Raw genomic sequence first — 19,420 nt, 5'->3', positions numbered from 1 at the left:
CTTACCAATGGTTCTCCCTCTGAGCTGTCTTCCGAGTTGTCCACCGTCCCTGCGGTGCAGGCCGGAGTCCAGTCCCAGTTCCTGGCAGGAATTGTGGACTCTACAGCCTCTGTCCCCTTCATGGAAGATTCTTTTGTGTTGCCTTGGGGCTTCCCCGGCTTCTTGGAGGATGATGCCTCTGGTTTTCGTGGGGGGGCTTTTGAACGACATTCTGCAGCACGGTGGCCCTCTCTCCCACAGTTGAAGCAACTTGTTGATTTTTTGGCTGTGGCTGGTGGGTTTTCCCCCTCGCGTGTTTGCTCGGGTGGCAGGCGGCCCCATGGTTTTCTTCTGCGGTGTCTCTTCAGTAGGTCTATTTCCACTTCCTCCGCCAGGATGTACCAGTCGAGGTGGGGTGGGTCTCCTCGAGGCAGGCAAGCATCATACAGGTCGTAGTTCAGACCGTCTTTGAAATGGCTAAGGAGGATGTCTTCTGGCCAGTTCAGCTTGCTGGCAATGGCTCGGAATTCTTGGGTATAATCAGCCACTGCTCGCCTGCCCTGCCTCACCGTTTTGATTCTCTCCCGGGCCTTACGGTCAGCCAAAGGATCCTCGAACCGTCGCCTCAAAGATGACATGAATCGGTTGAAGTCATTGAGTTCTGGGGCGTTGGAGTCATGCAAGTTCACCACCCAGTCTGCAGCCATCCCGTCCAGGGCAGATTGCACAATTCGGATGCGTGTTTTGTCACTGGGGATGTCCCGTCCATACTCTTCCATGTAGCTGAGGACTTGGGTTAGGAAAAATCCCAGTCGTGATGGCTCCCCCTTGAATTTGACTTCCAGGGGCGGGAGTCTTTGGCTGGAGCATTGTCTGCGCCGTGGCCGGTATCGCTCCTCATCCTGGTCCCCATCTGTGGTTCTGGGGGGGTGGGTACTGCTGAGGCAGCAATTCCTGTTCCATTGGATGGCCCCGGGGTTTCAGGTGTTGGATCCCCTCCATTACCTTTCCAGTTGCGTCCCCAGGCACTGCCTCGGTTGCGATTTTCAGCTCTCTCCTCCCTCAGTGAACTCAGGGTTGCTTTCATCAGATCAATGGCCTTTTCCAGGATCCGCTCCTCCTCGCTGGCGTGCAGGGAACTCTCCATCTCTTGCCTCCATTCTGGTTGGTGGTTACTACGCCTCAGGGTCTTTTCTCCCGAAGCCTTTTCCCACTCACTTTTCCTTCCAACGCCCATCGACCACCGGGGTTTTCGGTCGTACTGCTCCACCGCTTCTTCCCCGGGGGAATATGCTGCTTCAGTTTCCCATTGTCTCTGGGATTCCATTTGGGGGGAAGACTCCCCCTCCATGGGGCTTCCCTCCTCTCTTGCTTCGTCGCCAGACATTTGTATTTGTTGCAAAGTCCCCCGGTAAGGTTTTCCCTTCCAGGTTGACTCTTAAAGCAGATTCCGACTACTGTCAGGACCCACCTCAATCCACATCTTAGGAAATAAGAACTCTTAGATGCAAGTTTAGTCCAAAAGGAAAATGTTTACTAGGAAGGAATCGATTGTGGGAATACAAGACGGAATCTGAAAAAAGTTACATTTCAATCCTATATAAACCATTCCCATTCCAGTCCCTCCCCTCATCCATTTGGTCAGGCTGTCGTCAGTTGCTAGGTGTCAGGTCCTTCCATGGGAAAGGGAACTCTCCTTGGTTTTATGGTTATTGCTTCCCTTTTCAGTTGTAAATAAAGATACAAACCAGATCTGTCTGTCCCCCTCCCTTCCCTCGTTAAAACATCCCCTGTTGTTTGAAAATCGCTTTAGTAACCATCCTCTCCCCCCCCCTCGGAGAGATGGCAGAATCCCCAGTAATAGCACGTTGTTCTACCTATACAATTATGAAATGTGATATAAATGGATTCTGACAACAACAATGGCTTCAACAGAACAGAATACGCCTTCTGGAGTGGCCCAGTCAGAGTCCTGACCTCAACCCGATTGAAATGCTGTGGCATGACCTTAAGAGAGTGATTCACACCAGACATCCCAAGAATATTGCTACACTGAAACAGTTTGGTGAAGAGGAGTGGTCCAAAATTACTCCAGATCGTTGTGCAGGTCTGATCTGCAACTACAGGAAACGTTTGGTTGAGGTTATTGCTGCCAAAGGAGGGTCAACCAGTTATTAAGTCCAAAGGTTCACATACTTTTTCCACCCTGCACTGTGAATGTTTCCATCTTATGTTCAATTAAAACATGACAACAGCTAATGTTTGTGTAGTATTATTTTAAGCAGACTGTGTTTTTCTATTGTTGTGACTTACATGACGTTTAGAGCGCATTTTATGGCCAATTCATGCAAAACTCCACGTAATCCCAAAGGGTTCACATACTTTTTCTTGCAACTGTATTCTAGAAAGCACAACCTGCTCTTACAACAGGTTGTGCAAGAATTAGATGTGTTCTCATATGGCCTCTAGAAGTTTCATAAGAGGGCTGTGCTCTTGCCCAGCCACCAGAGCCCCTGAAAATCACACAAGAATATTCTTTAGTGCAGTTTTCAGAGGCTGCAGAGGCAGTCAAAGTTTTCCAAAGCCATTTTAAGAATGAAGGCTTTGTGTGACCTGGAGCTGCTACAGGGTTTGTCAACAGAAAGAGAACACTCCCTGAAGATAAGCAGGACACAATAGATCCTTGTAAATACACACCTGATTGGACTGTACTTTTTAAAAAATAAATGAGTAAAGAATTGTTTCTCTTTTGTTCAGGATGGGAGTTATGCGTAACATGCCAGCAGAGTTAACTGAGGCATTTTCTGAATTTTTGATCTAACTGAGCCTAAAAGATTTATTATTGCATAGTGGGGGAACTGGAAGTCCATTGTTGCAGTAATTGTTGAAATCCAACTCTACCTCAAAACAGGCAAAGCACAGTGCTTTGTCTCTATCTGTCTAGAACATGTCATTGTCGCCTTTACTAATTCTGTGATACTTCAATAAAGATGCACATTCTGTACTGCTTGTAGATGCTTACGTTACTTGCTTTGCTTTGGATGTTTTGTCATTCTATTGTCATTTGACATTAGTTGTATGGTTTTTTATTGTTGTTTGGTCACTAAGTATTCTACTCTGTAAATTGCCTAGAGTAGGCATGTCAAACTCATGATGTCATGTGACATCACGTGACGTATCAGAACTTTTCCCCCATTACCGGCAAGGGGGTGGGCGCAGTTTCGGCATGACACATCCGGCCTGCAGGCCAGCAGTTTGATATGCCAGGCAACATATAACTTTGATCAATTAAATAAATAAATGTTAGAAAAAGAGAACAGGACCGGTTGGCAATTATCATCATTCTTCGTGATTAAACTTCGTTGTCTTCATCTCAACTTAAACCCAGATATTGAAATAGCTTGTCAAGATATAATTTATCAACTACTTCCTGGGTCATTTTGGATCAGCTTATAAATCACAAGGATATGATTAAACTGTGCAAAGAAACAAAGGCCACTGCCTATTGCTCAACACTTTACTGATAGAGCTATCATGGCCCTAATAAAAATAAAGAGTGTTTGTCACCTGTTCTTTACATATACCCAGGTCAGCCCTACAGCTGGAGAATAGCAACTCTATTTGCCTTAGGCTGCTTCAGGCTCCTTTAATTCCATTAAAAAGACAAAAAAACCACCTTCCCTCTCATTTCCATACCAAAACCGCTGTACTCAGCTGCCTATCTGCTAAGCTTTTATAGTCATGGGCTGCTGATGGCTAGATAGAGGCCTTAAACTTTAAGATCAGGTGCTAGCCATTTTGCAGGCAGCCTGTCTGCATATTGAAAATGCACTTTCAAATAGTAAAATATTATCAGTTCTGATTACCTATCAAAAACATTCCAGGATGTGACTTCTATAAAATCCTGGTAACTCTTTTAGTAATTACTAAACATGCTACCAAGGAGATGTAACTGTTTTTCCTTCAGATCATTCTATTAAATGAGCAAAAAAAACATATGACATTTGGGCAATTCTAAGCACAATATACTTAAGGGGAACTTCTCATATTACATATTCTTGTATGGAAGTGGTTCTTCCTTATAGGAATTATTTTGCCCTGCTTATATGAAATACAAAAATTACCCCTTTAATATACCATTTAATATACCATTAAAAACATAAGGCTTTATGAAATGGAACCATGACAACCTATAAGTTAAAAAAATAGACTTTTGTATTTAGTAATGCCCATTTTTTTAAATCCTCTGTTAAAAGTATTACAAGTGGGGGGAAAACAGCACATTGAGAACTTTCCAAACAATACATAAATATTGAACTAGATACACAGTCAACATCAAATACCCTTATAATATACCTATGAACAAGTGTATTCATTGCCACGGTTGTCCTTAGGAATGCATTGCAGGAAACACCAGGAAGTAAATTCAGCATTTAATATTTTACTGTAAGCTGCATAGAATCACTTAGGTGAGATAGGCAGTGTAAAAATGTGATGGATAAATAGATGGGTGATGGATAAATAAATAATCTGCATAGATCTCCTTTGCCCAGTGATTTCCAAGCACCCCATTCCTTCCCCCCCCCAACCCTTTGCCTTGAATAAAGCATGTTATGCAATATTTTCTATAACATTAGATGAAACTAAGTTCAACTGTACCTACCTGGCCAGTAATGCCAGTGATGAGAGCTACTTTTTTGGTGCTCATACCTGCACAGGTGTCAACTGCCAATTCACAGTTGGGGCAGGTGCTTTCCTGCTTCTGAGGATACTCCAGAGCCTTAAGAGGGGAGGGCCTCTAGAAATTCTCCGTTGGATGCAGAGAAATGGGAGGGAACCTAGCAATTGGATGAGCTGTACTTGCAAAGAGGTGTGTCGCCCATGCACTCTGATCAGAGCACCCGGAAAGAGGGACACCGTCAAGGCGAAACCTCCGTTTAATGGCACTGAAAGAACAGAAATGATAACGAAGGCTTCCAGAATTAAGGGGTTGTGGCTTTAAAAGCGGGTGGGGGGTGGGGGTGGGCAGGTCAGAAAGGAAAGTTTGGCGTTGGCTATTGGTACGGCCGGGATTTGGGCTGCATTTCCACGTTCGTTTTCGACACGACTCTTCTGGGTAACTGGATGATCTTCCCCTGCCCGTCGTTTCCCCCTCGCTTGCTTGCTTGCTTGCTTGCTCGCTCGCTCGCTTGCTTGCTAGCTACCCGGCGCAGCTCTGCGCCACTATCTCCGCGCGCTCTCACCCATCCGCACCCGCTCCGCCGTCCTGCCGCGCGCTCAGAGCGTTGGATCGCTTCTATTCTAGGCTCGCGCGCCCCGCGACCAATAGCAAGTGGTGGAGAGAAACGAGACGCAAACGCCAAGGCAGCCTTTCAGCCAAGCCGGCCGGCCTCTCGCTTCCGCTTCTTGAAAAACAGCGGCAGCAACTTTTCTACCAGCCAATCAAAAGGAAGGTCAAATTTAATTGGGGTAGGGGGCTTGCCTTTTTTTTAATATATATAATTTATAAGGAAGAGCTCGGCGGTGTTTTAAAAAAAAAGTGAAAGGGGTTGAGAAGAGGCAGGAACGGGGGGGGGGGGGAAGCACAGGCAGAGAAAACTGAAAGGACGACACGCGCACAGCCAACTGAAGGATGCTTCCGGGTTTTAGCGAGCTGAAGGAAAAGAGGCCCGGCGCGTGGAGCGCATGCGCTCCGGGAAGAAAGTCTTTTGAGAGGGCGCCACCTACTTAAGGAGGAATGAAGTGCAGCCAGGAAGGACTTCGGGATGGATAAAGTGACATCAAGTCGGTGCCGACCCTCAGGGACCTCGTAAAGAGACAGCTCTCTCAGATAATCCGTCTTCGACTCGATATTGTAGTTTTCTCGCTGGCGCGTTCACAACTTTCCGAGCTGAATCCAATCACTTTGCTGCTGGTCATCCTCTTTCCTTCATCGTTCCCCAGCATTATGGACTTCTCCAGGAAACTGAGTCTTTGCGTAATATCATAGTATGCGCCTGATCATTCATGCTTTATGTTGTGTAGCGGGTTCTTTGGCACAGGAATGAAGATGAAGCAAGTGAGTTCACGAAAACTCATGGTTTATTGCATGCAAGATCTGAACTGAGAATTGGGCTGTAACTAGCTGCAATATATAGTCTAGCCCCTAGGTGGCAGCTAATAGGTTTGAAGCAACCATTGCTGCCTAGGGACAGCCAATAGCAGTACTGGAGACTTGTAGTCTGGGTTGCTGGAGAGCCGTTAGCTGCTCCAGCAACCCGCGTGGTATTACCATTGAGCCCAATACATAACGCCCCTCCCCGCTTAGATCAGACAATATTATAACACAATTTAGTCTTAATACAATTATCAAGATTCATTATCAAAATCCTAAATAATAGTAATAGAAAATAAACCCATATAGGTTACAAGGTTAACTTATAGCATCTGAATGAATAGGCTTCATTGACAGCACACTAGACAGTTAACATCATAACTCCCAGTTTCTGTAGTACAGTGGCAAGTTGCAATACAACATTATAGATCTTTATTTTACAACATAATCAGCAAGATATGAAGAAGGCTTGTGTGCCCTAGTGGAACGTCTCAGAGTTCCAGTCATTTTGTGGTCTACCAGCTTCTCCAGTGGGCTGGGTAGACCCATGTCCCTTGTTGCTCCTGAGTCAAGGGGATTAGATGCTCTCTGGCTGGCCTCTCCAGGTTGGCCCACCCCAGAGTCAGACTGATCAGCAGAGTAGGCACAGCGGTTGCTGAAGTCCGGTTGGCTTGCTCCTTCAGGGGATCCATGTTGCATTCCTGGACTCCCCACTTTTCCATCTGGTTCCTCGTCGGTTATGAAGGAAAGGTCCTGAGAGTCCAAGTGAGGACTAGCTTGGCCGCACGTTTGAAGACCTTGGGAGGGACTTATGATACAGTCCTCACTTAGTGGCCATTCTGGAAACCATTTTCTGAGTTGATCAATGTGGCGTCTGACAACTCACCCTCCCTTCAGCCCCACTTCATAAGATAGGGTCCCAGATGCTTTGGTAATTTTACCAGGAACCCACAGATTCCCATGACCATAGTTCCTGGCCCAAACCCAATCACCCATTCATTCATTCATTCATTCATTCATTCATTCATTCATTCATTTATTTATTTATTTATTTATTTATTTATTAATTTATTTATTTATTTATTTTGGGGACTTATATGCTGCCCTATCTCCCAAAGGACTCAGGGCGGCTTACAACAATAAAAAACAACAATACAAAAATTAAAAAACGAATTAAATAACAGCCCCAAAATAAATTAACTACAGTTAAAAATTAAAACATATTTAAAAACCCATCATCAATCCAGGCCAGCCTGATGGAAGAGAAAAGTTTTGAGGTCGCGGCGAAAGGACCGGAGGTCCGGGGCCATCTGAAGCTCAAGGGGAAGCTGGTTCCAAAGGGCTGGTGCTCCCACAGAGAAGGCCCTCCCCCTGGGGTTCGCCAGCCGACATTGTCTGCCCGACGGCACCCTGAGGAGGCCCTCTCTGTGTGAGCGCACTGGGCGATGGGAAGTCGTCCCCGGTAGCAGACGGTCCTGCAAGTATCCCGGGCCTAAGCCATGTAGGGCTTTAAAGGTAAGTACCAGCACCTTAAATCTCGCCCGGAAGACAACTGGTAGCCAATGCAGCTCACGCAGGAGGGGTGTAATATGGGAGTATCGGGATGCTCCCATCACTACCCGCGCAGCTGCATTCTGCACCAGCTGAAGCCTCCGGGTGGTCTTCAAGGGCAGCCCCATGTAGAGAGCATTGCAGTAATCTATCCGAGAGGTAACGAGTGCATGAGTGACCGTATGTAGGGCATCTCGGTCCAGATAGGGGCGCAACTGGCACACCAGGCGAACCTGGGCAAATGCCCCCCTGGCCACGACTCCAATATGATCTTCAAAACTGAGTCGTGAGTCCAGGAGGACGCCTAAATTGCGCGCCCTATCAATGGGAGGCAACACCTCTCCTCCCATAACCAAAGATGGAACCTCTTGGACTAGTCGAGATGCCGGTACGTAAAGCCACTCAGTCTTGGCCGGGTTGAGCTGGAGCCTGTTCTTCCCCATCCAAATCCGTACCGCTTCCAGGCAACGGGACATCACGTCGAGGGCATCACTGGCTTGGTTCGGGGTGGAGATAAAGAGCTGGGTATCATCAGCATATTGATGATACCTCACCCCAAAACCACGGATGATCTCACCCAGCGGCTTCATATAGATGTTGAACAGGAGGGGCAAGAGCACCGACCCCTGAGGCACCCCACAATTAAGGGGCCTAGGGGTTGACCTCTGCCCTCCTGTCAACACCGTCTCCGAGCGGCCCGAGAGGTAGGAGGAGAACCACTGTAAAACGGTGCCTCCCACTCCCAACCCCGCAAGACGTCGCAGCAAGATACCATGGTCGATGGTATCAAAAGCCGCTAAGAGATCTAAAAGGACCAGGACAGAGGAATAACCCCTGTCTCGGGCCCGCCAGAGATCATCCACCAGTGCGACCAATGCCGTCTCCGTGCTGTACCCGGGCCTGAAACCCGATTGGTACGGATCTAGATACTCAGTTTCCTCCAGGACCAAAGGGAGCTGCCGTGCCACCACGCTCTCAACAACCTTCGCAAGGAAGCTAAGGTTGGAGACAGGACGAAAGTTGTTTAAAATAGCTGGATCCAAGGCAGGTTTCTTGAGGAGGGGCCTTACCACCGCCTCCTTCAAGGTGGCAGGGAAGCACCCCTCACTCAAGGAAGCATTTATAACTGCCAGGAGCCAGCCTCGTGTAACCTCCCGGGCCGCATAAACCAGCCAGGAGGGACACGGGTCCAACAATCACGTGGCGGCACTTAATTTCCCCATGATCCTGTCCACTTCATCCGGAGTCACAGGATCAAACTCCTCCCAGATATTATCGGCCAAACCCATTGTTTCCCCCTCGTCAGATACTGCCCAGTCGGAGTCCAGGCCAGCCCGAATCTGAGCGATTTTATCCACCAGATACTCACTAAACTCCTCGGCCCGTCCCTGCAAGGGGTCCTCTCCCATCCCCTGATTTAAAAGGGAACGGGTCACCCTAAACAGGGTGGCCGGGCGGTTATCTGTGGATGCAATGAGGGTGGCGAAGTGAGCACACTTCGCCACCTCCATTGCCACAAGGTAAGATCTAGAAAAGGATCTTAACTGTGTCCGGTCAGACTCGGACCGAGTGGACCTCCAAATGCTCTCTAGGCCCCTTCTCCGGCGCTTCATCTCCCGCAGGTCCATGGAGAACCAAGGAGCAAGCCGGGATCTGCGCCGGGTCAGAGGCCGCAAAGGCACAACACGGTCGAGAGCCTCCGAAGCCGCCCGTTGCCAGGCATCAACTAAGGTCTCGACCGGGCTGTGGGAAAGGGAGGAAGGAATAAATCCAAGCACTGTCTGGAACCTATCTGGGTCCATCAGGCGCCTGGGGCAGAACCACCTGGTCGGTTCCGCCTCCCAGCAGCGGGGAGTGGCATGACGGAGGTTCAGCTGCAGGAGATAATGGTCTGTCCATGAAAGGGGTTGAGATGTTGGAGTAACCCCACCCAGACCATTAAGCCACTGCCCAGAGATGAAAATAAGGTCGGGCGTGTTTCCCCCCTCGTGAGTCGGACCCTGAATAATCTGGGTCAGGTCCATGGCTATCATGGAAGCCATGAACTCTCGGGCCATCCCCGACGCACCACCCAGGGAAGGCAGGTTAAAATCTCCCAGAACCATAAGCCTGGGAAACTCAACCGCCAACCCTGAGAGAGCGTCGAGTAGCCTGGGCAAGGCTGTTGCCACGCAGCTGGGAGAAAGGTACATGAGCAACAGACCCAACTGACCCCCAGGACCCCACCTCAGGAGAAGGGACTCACATCCGCCGATCTGCGGGGCAGTGGTCTCCCGCGGACAAAGGGCCTCCTTAATAACAACTGCCACCCCCCCGCCCCTACCCTGAGCCCGAGGCTGGTGAAGCACACATTTGCAACCCCCTAGGGGGGTTTGGTTGAGAGGCTTCTGCTGCCACTCTATCTGGATGCAACCTGTCCAGTTTAGTGATCAATCACCTCCCCCAACGCAGTTCTGCAGGACTTTTGCCTGTAGCAGTGCAGGGCGTAGAATGCTGTCAGAGTAGAAAATCTGCCAATCTGTGATGCCAGTCACCTGTTACAATGCACTTGAGTGATTCCTTCATTGTCCTCACCATGCGTTCAGCTTGACCATTAGAAGACGGATGAAAGGGCGCAGACATTGCATGTCTGATGAGATTTGCTCTAAGGAAGGCCTGAAATTCAGCAGCAGTGAATTGGGCCCCATTTTCTGAAACTAAGACATCTGGCAACCCATGTGTGGCAAAGAGTTTTCTCAGCACCTGGATGGTCCTAGCAGTAGTCATGCTAGGGACTGGAATTACTTCCAGCCATTTGGAGTGGCTGTCCACCACTATGAGAAAGAGCTGGCCCTGAAAGGGCCCAGCGTAGTCTATGTGAATTCTAGACCAGGGAGTGTGCATTTCCTCCCACCTGTGAACTGGAGCCTGTGGCATTTCAGGCCTAGATTGCTGGCATGTATAACAACCATGGACTTGTGCTTCAATGTCCTTGTCAAGGCCAGGCCACCAAAGGTAGATTCTTGCTAAAGCTTTCATTCTGACAATGCCTGGATGTCCTTCATGTAATGATTGTAAGACCCTGTCTCTTAGGGAAGAGGGAATTATGACTGTTTTCCCATAAAATGCACCTTTTGTGGGCAGAAAGCTCATGTCTTCTGACAAAATAATTCTGAAATTCAGAACCTGGGCTTTTATCCAACCACCCCGTGTATACCCATGAAAGTACTCTACTAAGTGTTCTATCTGTAGCTGTTTCAGCAGCAATGTCCCCAGCATGGAGGGGAAATTCAGGCAGGTCCTGTATGGACAGAATTCTGGCAGCAGGAGCTGGATCTGGTTCCATCAGTGGCAGTGGTAGTCTGCTCATGCCATCAGCATGGCCCATTTCTTTGCCCGGTTTGTGAATCAATTTAAAATTGTATGCAGAAAGAAAAATAGACCATCTCAACATTCTTGGGGACAGTATGTGGGGTGTGTGTTTGTCTGTTATGAAAAGTCCCGACAGTGGCTTGTGGCTGTAAAGACCGTGAAGTCCCTGCCATATAAATAGTCATGGAATTTTTTAATTCCAGCAACAATGGCTAGGACCTCTTTGTCAATCTGAGCATAGTTGCGCTCAGCAGAGGACAACGTCCTTGAGTAGAATGCTATAGGAACCTGTGTTCCATTCTTTTCTAAGTGACTTAAAACTGCCTCCACTCCATAGGGAGATGCATCACATGCAAGACATACTGGTTTAGACTCTTTGTAATGAATTACAGTGGACTTTTCTGACAATAGTGCTTTTAAGTCCTGGAAACTTTTTCATGTAAATTAGTCCATTTCCATGGAGCTTTCTAGGTGGCTTCTCCCTTTAACTTGAGCTTTTTGAAAGTCAATTAGAATTATGTCTGAGGGCCTCAGTTTGGCCCAATTGTTACTGCGCCTACACACAAAATTAAAAGTGTCTTGAGAAATAATGGAGACTGCAGAGCCAGAGTCCAATTCCATTTTACAAGGAACTCCTTGTAGCTCTACCAGGAGTCTGAGTTTAGGTTTGAGGGGGCGTCGGGCCCCAGTGTGGCACACGCTTCTACGGCTTCTGAAAAACCCCACACTATCCGGACCCTGGGCTCCAGTACCTCTCCAAGTCAGTTCTTCCTACTGGTGTTTGGGTGGCCGGTTCCTCTGGCGGGCTCTGCAAACTGCTGCAATGTAGCCTGTCTGGCCACAGGCTCTGCACGTGGCTGACCGGAATCTGCAATCGGCATGAAAATGGCTGCTGCTGCACCCTTTACATCTAGGTAAGAGAACTGCCTTGTAAGTGTTCTCTTGCTGCTGGCTGTTGCGGTGTTGCACATTGGGCAGCTTTTGAAGTTTGTTGATTTCTGGTTCTTCCTCCTCAGAGGACTCTTCGGGGCGTTTGGCGTCCTCATGGTGGACCATTTCTTCATGCATTGTCGTTTTGGCGAGCTGGACTGCTTGAACTGCACCCCCGGTGGCTTCGTCAGCCAAAACTTCGTCTTGTGCTTCTGAAAACATTAAATTTGGTCTGGCAAAGAGTCTTTGTTGAAGTGTTCGGTTCCGTAGGCTGCAAACGAGCCGATCTCGTAGTCTCTCTTCTAAGTTTGAAAATTTGCAAAGGCGTGTGGCCTGCCTCAGGCCCGCAATGAATTCTGAAGCTGATTCACCGGGTTGCGGCACTCTCTGGTCAAACTTGAAACACCAGGCCATTTCAGACATCTTGGGCTGGAAATGTTCAGTTAACTTCTTCCTGAGGTCCGCGTAAGAGACCGATTCTATTGGCATCGGAGTGAAGAGGTTCTCGGCTAAATCAAAAATTGCTGGGCCACAGAGGCAGAGTAGCGTTGCGGCCTTGAGGCCTTCGTCCATGATTTGGTTTGCCTGGAGGTAGTTTTCTACCTGGGACAAATAAAATGGCCATTCTTCTAGATGCATCATATAGAATTCTTGAAGTCTTTTTGCCTTTGGCATTCTGTTTCTTGCTGGTTCCTGCGATTTCTTCTGATCCTGCTTCCCAGGCTCAGGGAATGAGTCCGCTGAGCATGAGGTCACTAGTGTAGCTTGCTAGCTGACCTTGAGGGGGGGGGGAATGCCTTTTTTCCTCCAGTGTGCACTGCCTTCCCCTCTAAGACTTCAGCTCTTTTTCAGGGAAGCAGGATCCCATCCTCGTTGCCAGTGTTGTATAGCAGGTTCTTTGGCGCAAGAATGAAGATGAGGCAAGTGAGTTTAGGAAAACTCATGGTTTATTGCATGCAAGATCTGAACTGAGAATTGGGCTGTAACTAGCTGCAATATATAGTCTAGCCCCTAGGCGGCAGCCAATAGGTTTGAAGCAACCATTGCCGCCTAGGGACAGCCAATAGCAGTACTGGAGACTTGTAGTCTGGGTTGCTGGAGAGCCGTTAGCTGCTCCAGCAACCCACGTGGTATTACCATTGAACCCAATACATAACACTTTAAATGAAAATCCTTAATTGATTTGTTCTATGATCCACTTGTTGGTTTTCCTGGCTGTCTTCAGTATCCTTAAAAGTCTTGTTTTTAGGGCCAGAATTTGAATGCATCAATACGCTTTCTGTCTTGCTTTTAAGTTCACAATTTGAATTTGTGAGGTATAAAAGGTAAAAACATTGTCTGAACACATCACAATATTGAAATATACTTTCCAAGACCTTCAAGACTACAAATTTCATGAAAGGAATAAAGTTGCTGTATATAAGCACAATGTAGTAAACCAGTCTTAGCATACATTGAGAAGCAGTGCACCACATAATAAGATTTATTTCTTTTAGCATGACATGTTATACAAACTTATTAAGTTGAGGTTGCTAATTTTGGCTTTTGATTTAATATGTTTTTTGAGAGGAGTGGGTAGGAAGAAAAAATGGGAATTATTTAGCAGAGAATAGACAATGGCAAAGATAGAAAAGGGAAGGGTGAGTCTGATTTCATTAATGAGAAGGTTAAATGGTCTGTTGAGGTTTAGAAGGATGTTACTGCTACATGAGAAAAAAAGGATTTGGCATAGACCTGACTTTTTAGCAATATGATTAGATATCATCTTGATGCATGAGTAATTTTTATTTATAATACTGTGGCATTTTGCCATGTTTTTAAAGATACTTCTTTGTTTTAATACATAATTCTGCTGTTTGCTGGTATAGAGTCTTATGGTATAACATTTTAGTATGGCACAGGCCAACAATTTCCTTGTATTATTTGAGGAAATAGTTCCAGTATTGTTTTAATCCTGCTGCCTGATGAATGTAAATAATTTATGACAATCTTGCAACACAATTTGTAACTGATATACTTTTTCCCCAATTGTTAGGGAGTAACAGTAGATTCTTGGGATAGTGGGAGAGTGATTACTCCCATGTTTCAGAGAGTAGTAAGAAGGAACCAGTTTGGGGGACTGAGGATTATTAACTAATTTTTCAAGTCTAAAAAGCAAGGGAAGATGATGGTGTTTGAGCCAAGGGAAATGGAGACGACAAAGGGAAGTTGACCTGACTGAAATTGCATGAAATTGGGTGGGCTGGATGAAGGGATAGCAAGCAAAGTCTTGCTACATTAGAAAATCATGAGTAGTAAAGATGGTAATGAAATGGAAAAGACAGATGTTGCTTTCCAGAGATGTTGAGAATAATTAATGTACAATGTAGTGGCCTGGATGTTTAAAAGATCAAGCCAATATTGTCATGTAACACTAATATTTCAGGAGTTGGTTGCCAGTTTATTTCCATGTGAAACTCATAGTGCTGGTTATAACCTTTAAAGTCCTTTAGGGTTTGGAGCTTGTCTATCTGCAAGACTCCTTACTCCTAGTGCCTTGGTGGAGCAGTGGGCTAATGCTTCCTTAAGTAACACCAGCTGCCTGCAATTAGTGCAGGTTCGCGTCCCACCAGGCTCAAGGTTGACTCAGCCTTCCATCTTTCCGAGGTAGGTAAAATGAGGACCCAGATTGTTGGGGGCAATTAAGCTGACTTTGTAATAATGCCGCTTGGGTGTGTGTGAAAGCCCTAATAAGCAGGCATATACATAGAATGAAGGCTACTGCTAAGCTTGTAAGCCGCCCTGAGTCTTCGGAGAAGGGCGGGATATAAATGGAATTAAAATAAAATTAAATAAATAAATAGTATAGTAATAAATACACATGTCATCAGGGACCTATTCAAGTAAACTTGCACACACTTTTTCTTTTGTTCAGTTGTGTCCAATTCGCAGAGACTACCTTTCAAGCCCCTACCATTTTCTTGGCAAGGTTTTTCAGAGGTGATTTGCTATTGCCTTCTTTCTAAGGCTGTGATAGAGTAACTGGCTCTAAAGTCACCTAGCTGGCTTTGTGTTCACGGCAGGATTAGAACTCATGTTCTCCTGGTTTCTAACCTGATGTCTTAACCACTATACCAAACTGACTGTAAACTTGCATAGAGTAAAATAAATACAGGTAGTCCTTAACTTACCACCTTTCCTTTAGTGACTGTTCAAAGTTTCAAATGAATATTTGTAAAAGCCCACTTCAGATTTTGCTACTTTATTGTAAAAAGGGAGGCAAAAAGATAGAATTATCAAACATAGCTCTTCAATCACCTATAAATCTATAAATGTCTAGATGATATTGATTGACAGAAAATATTTGGAGGATGAGTACAAAATAGAATATCCTTTTTAAAATGAGAAGAGTGAGGCAAAATTGATATGCAGCAATACTAAACAGATTTTTCTTGGTTTAATATGGAAATAGATGCCTTTTCATACATATATAATTTCTACTCCAGAATGATATATTTTCCTTTTTTTTTTGTTTTAAACTGACATATTGTCCCATATATTCTTCATAAAATAAAGACTTTCTTTGGCTTGTAATAATATGAAACTTTGGAGTTCTCTGGATTTAAACATATGCTCAAAAATCTTAGATTACTTCTACACAATTGAAAGTATTATTGTAAACCTAGACCAAAGGTTCCTGTTAATTTTCCAAGGAATGTTGATGATTTAGTCTAGACATCAAGAAGCTTGTCCACTTTCTTCAGTGAAAATTGGTTATTGGCTAGATTGTATCTGGCTTTGTTATAAATTTAGTGGAGTATAGGTTACTTTTGAAAGTGAGACTGGGAGAAAAAAAAGTATCCATTACACTTTTCACTATTTTAACTCCTATGGTACAGTGAATTGCTTATTATTATCATTCCGCTGGGGCCTGAAGACCTGGCTCTTTGAGCTCCCGGGCCCAGGCTGAGGAGAAAATTTTAACTGGGGTTTTTAAGTGTACAGGGTGAATTTAATATTTTTAACGGGTTTTTAACTTTTGTATGTTTTGACTTTTAATTCCCTGTAAACCGCCCTGAGTCCTCAGGGAAAGGGGGTATATAAATGTAATAAAATAAATAAAATAAATAAAAATAAATCTTCCACATCTGTGAAAAAAATTATTTTGTTTAATATTTAGCATTCTATGTAAATGTAGCTGAATGTAAAGCTGTCTCTTTTTGTTGTATTGCAGTATGCTAAAAAGAAAGCCTGTAATAAAAGGAAATATTATATTATATACTCTTTACAATGTCCCATTAGTACATACAAAATAACTTCCGGTGTTTTATTACCTTGCTAAATCTGGGAAAGCACCTGCTCTCTTTGCCAAAAGGAAACAAACAAGTTAAAGTAACACTATGTACAATAATATTTTCTGAGACTCTGGGCCACAGGTTTAGCAGCATTCTAGGATGGTAATCCTAAAAATAGTGAGTAGGGCCTATTTAGTTACTCCTTTGGTTTGAAACTTTTTGAAGGGATTCAAAAATTACATAGTAGCCTGTAATAATCCCAACCTCAGACTAATTAATTCCAGTATAATGATTAAATTGTCTGGAATGCATAAAGTGGTACAACAGAAGACATTCATTCAGTTTATGTTTGGTTCACATTTATTCCACTGAAATGCTCAACAAATAAATGCATGTTTCTTTGGCAAGTGCTGTTTAAAAGTGTGGAAAATTGCCGTGATTAAAATGTGCAATTTTAGTTGGAAAAAAAAAGAATAACAAATACAGCATATCCTACTGGATTTCTTAGGTTTATGAACATGGCTTGTCATATACTGCTTAAAATTTTATCTCCTTAAGTTTATTAATTGATTTATGAATGTATGCAACTATGGCTTGTTGGGACAGAGGATAGATTTTATTTTTGTGTATGTAGCTTTTTTGGGAGAGGGGAGAGTTGTTCTTTATGGTGTTTTATTTATTTCAATGTTTTCTTAGTTTGTTCAAATAATTTTTTTTTAAAATAACTAAATACTTGCTTCTTAGACAAATAACACCTAAAATTGACAAAATATGAGAATGCAAGCTGTGTGATCTGTGTCAATAAATATCAAAAACATCAGTATAACAATGTCAGTAAATGTATATCAGAATGGGGGCTGAATCATTAATGACACCCACAAAATTTTAATAGAAATGCTGCTAGCACTATGCATATATATTTATATATATATTCCTCTTGTAATTAAAACTGAATTTTATACACATCCCTTTTATTCATAATGAATCTGTAATTCAGTTTGACTACTTTGTCAACATTAGAAACAAAAGTCAGTTATCAAACCAATGCTTCATAACAAATTCCTTGGAATTAATCAAAAGCAGATCTGAGATGTAGAAATTTGCAAAACTAAATTAATCCACTTTCCTTGGAATGTCAATACTTTACTTGAAGATGGAAAAATAAAACAGTGATTCTGCCCTAGTATCACAAAAGTAGTGAAGTGAACTCAAGTTCTTACCAAGTGGTTAATAAACATAAATGGTATAAAAATAAGGAGAAATTCCTATTCTTTGTATGAAATGAAATTGCAGCAGAAATCATGGATACAAAGTATAATATGAGCAAAGAGTTCTGAGTCTAAAATTAGTAAACCAAAGCCATTTCTGGATGCTAGGTTTGATCATATCATCCTTCCGTTCAAATGTCTTCTAGAAGGCTGACGACCATGATTCTGTTTCAAACTCACTGTTCCACACTCTTTATAATTTGAACCAGTCCAGTAGTATTTGTTGCTACTCCAAGAATCTATTTGTTATCCCCATATTTTTGTTAAAATACTGTGGGCGAAGAGGTTAAGAGGTTATGAAGAGAAGGCTTAGGGCTGATGTGATAGCTGTCTTCCAAATCTTGGATTGTCACAAGGAAGAGGGGGTCAATGAGCCTTGGTGGAGCAGTGGGCTAATGCCTCCTTAAGTAACACCAGCTGCCTGCAATTAGTGCAGGTTCGCATCCCACCAGGCTGAAGGTTGACTCAGCCTTCCATCCTTCCGAGGTAGGTAAAATGAGGACCCAGATTGTTGGGGGCAATAAGCTGACTTTGTAATAATGCCGCTTGGCGGGGGCTGAAAGCCCTAATAAGCAGGCATATACATAGAATGAAGGCTATTGCTAAGCACATTGATTTGTGCTTTAAATTGTAAGCCGCCCTGAGTCTTCGGAGAAGGGCGGGATATAAATGGGATTAAAAAAAAAACCAAAAAATTTGTTCTCCAAAGCACTTGAGGGCAGGACAAGAAGTAATGGATGGAAGCTCTTCAAAACGAGATCCTACCTGGAAGAATTTCCAGACAGAATGATTAATCAATTAAGCAGCTTGCTTCCCAGTGAGTGCTCCATCTCTGGAGGTTTTCAAGAAAAGCCTAGACAACCTTTGTCCAGAATGATATAAAGACTCCTGCCTTGGGCAGGAGGTTGGCCTAGAAGACCTCCATGTTCCCTTCCAGCCCTATGATTCCATGATTCTAACCTTTAATAGCAGTCTAAGAGAACAGTTGTGTGGCTTTTATCACTCTTGCATGAGAAACCACATTGCGAAACTCCTTCCGTTTCCAAAATGATTACACTTAAAAGACTCTTTACAGTAGTTCACTGTGGTAGTATCAGCCCTTATAAAAAATGAATATTTGCCCCCTAAAAAAGATGGCCCCTTGGGTAGTATTTGCAGATCTCTTGGAAACTGTGAACCCCTTGCAGCCTTCTTAGCCTTGTATATTGCAAACATATGGCGAAAAGGGATACCTGAATACCTTTAGGTTGAAAAGGTTAATTTACAGATAGTTGCTTCAGACAGTGTATTTTAAAATGACTCTTTATTTTTTTTAAAAAAATATTCATTCCTAGAAACTTCAATAAATGCACACATAAAAGCGTTGTCAAACTATATAAGGACAGAATTCCCAGTAAATCCCTACTTAATCCTAGTAGGGCAATTAGTCTTGATTTAGACTGTAAAATACAGTGTGACTGTGGTGCCCCGGCTTTGTGGAACCAACTGCCGGTGGAGCTCCGGACGGCATCGGACCTCCGAACTTTCTGTCGTGGTCTGAAGACCCATTTGTTTGAATTGGCCGGTCTGGCCTGATGGGGGAGCTGGGTTTTAAATTGTCATTTTAGATTGCATTATTGTTTTTTAATTGGGCACTGATTTAATCTTTGTTTTAACTTTTGTATAGTATTGTATTTTTATTTATATGCCCTGTGAACCGCCCTGAGTCCCCAGGGAGAAGGGCGGTATATAAATTAAATAAAACATAAAACATAAACATAAAACGTATTCTCTACTGATATTGGATCTAGTTCTATTTATTATTTATTTTTATTTATTTTAATCCCATGTATATCCCACCATTCTCCGAAGACTCAGGGCGGCTTACAAGCTTAGCAGTAGCCTTCATTCTATGTATATGCCTGCTTATTAGGGCTTTCACACACACACCAAGCGGCATTATTATAAAGTCAGCTTAATTGCCCCCAACAATC

At 44.1% G+C, this 19,420-nt stretch overlaps 1 protein-coding gene across 4 annotated transcripts in view; it reads right to left on the bottom strand.

Annotated features, from left to right (window-relative positions):
• The window catches only part of GMDS (GDP-mannose 4,6-dehydratase), a 293,913-nt gene extending 288,564 nt beyond the window's left edge, over positions 1-5,349 (bottom strand). For 2 of the 4 annotated variants that reach the window (XM_083358402.1, XM_083358403.1), the window contains exon 1: positions 5,233-5,349. Coding sequence is in view for 2 of the 4 variants with exons in the window: in XM_083358400.1 (XP_083214526.1) it covers positions 4,643-4,687 (45 nt within the window). In the remaining 2 variants the exon portion in view is untranslated. Of the gene's footprint in view, positions 1-4,642; positions 4,877-5,232 lie in introns of those variants that run through there. The other 2 variants (XM_083358400.1, XM_083358401.1) reach the window with 1 other exon arrangement.
• Positions 5,350-19,420: the final 14,071 nt, after the last annotated feature.

This window comes from Vipera ursinii (assembly GCF_947247035.1).
Source record: "Vipera ursinii genome assembly, chromosome: 3".
Classification (NCBI taxonomy): Eukaryota; Metazoa; Chordata; class Lepidosauria; order Squamata; family Viperidae; genus Vipera; species Vipera ursinii.
The sequence above is the reverse complement of the archived record's forward strand: the minus strand, read 5'-3'. Positions and strand labels throughout refer to the sequence as shown.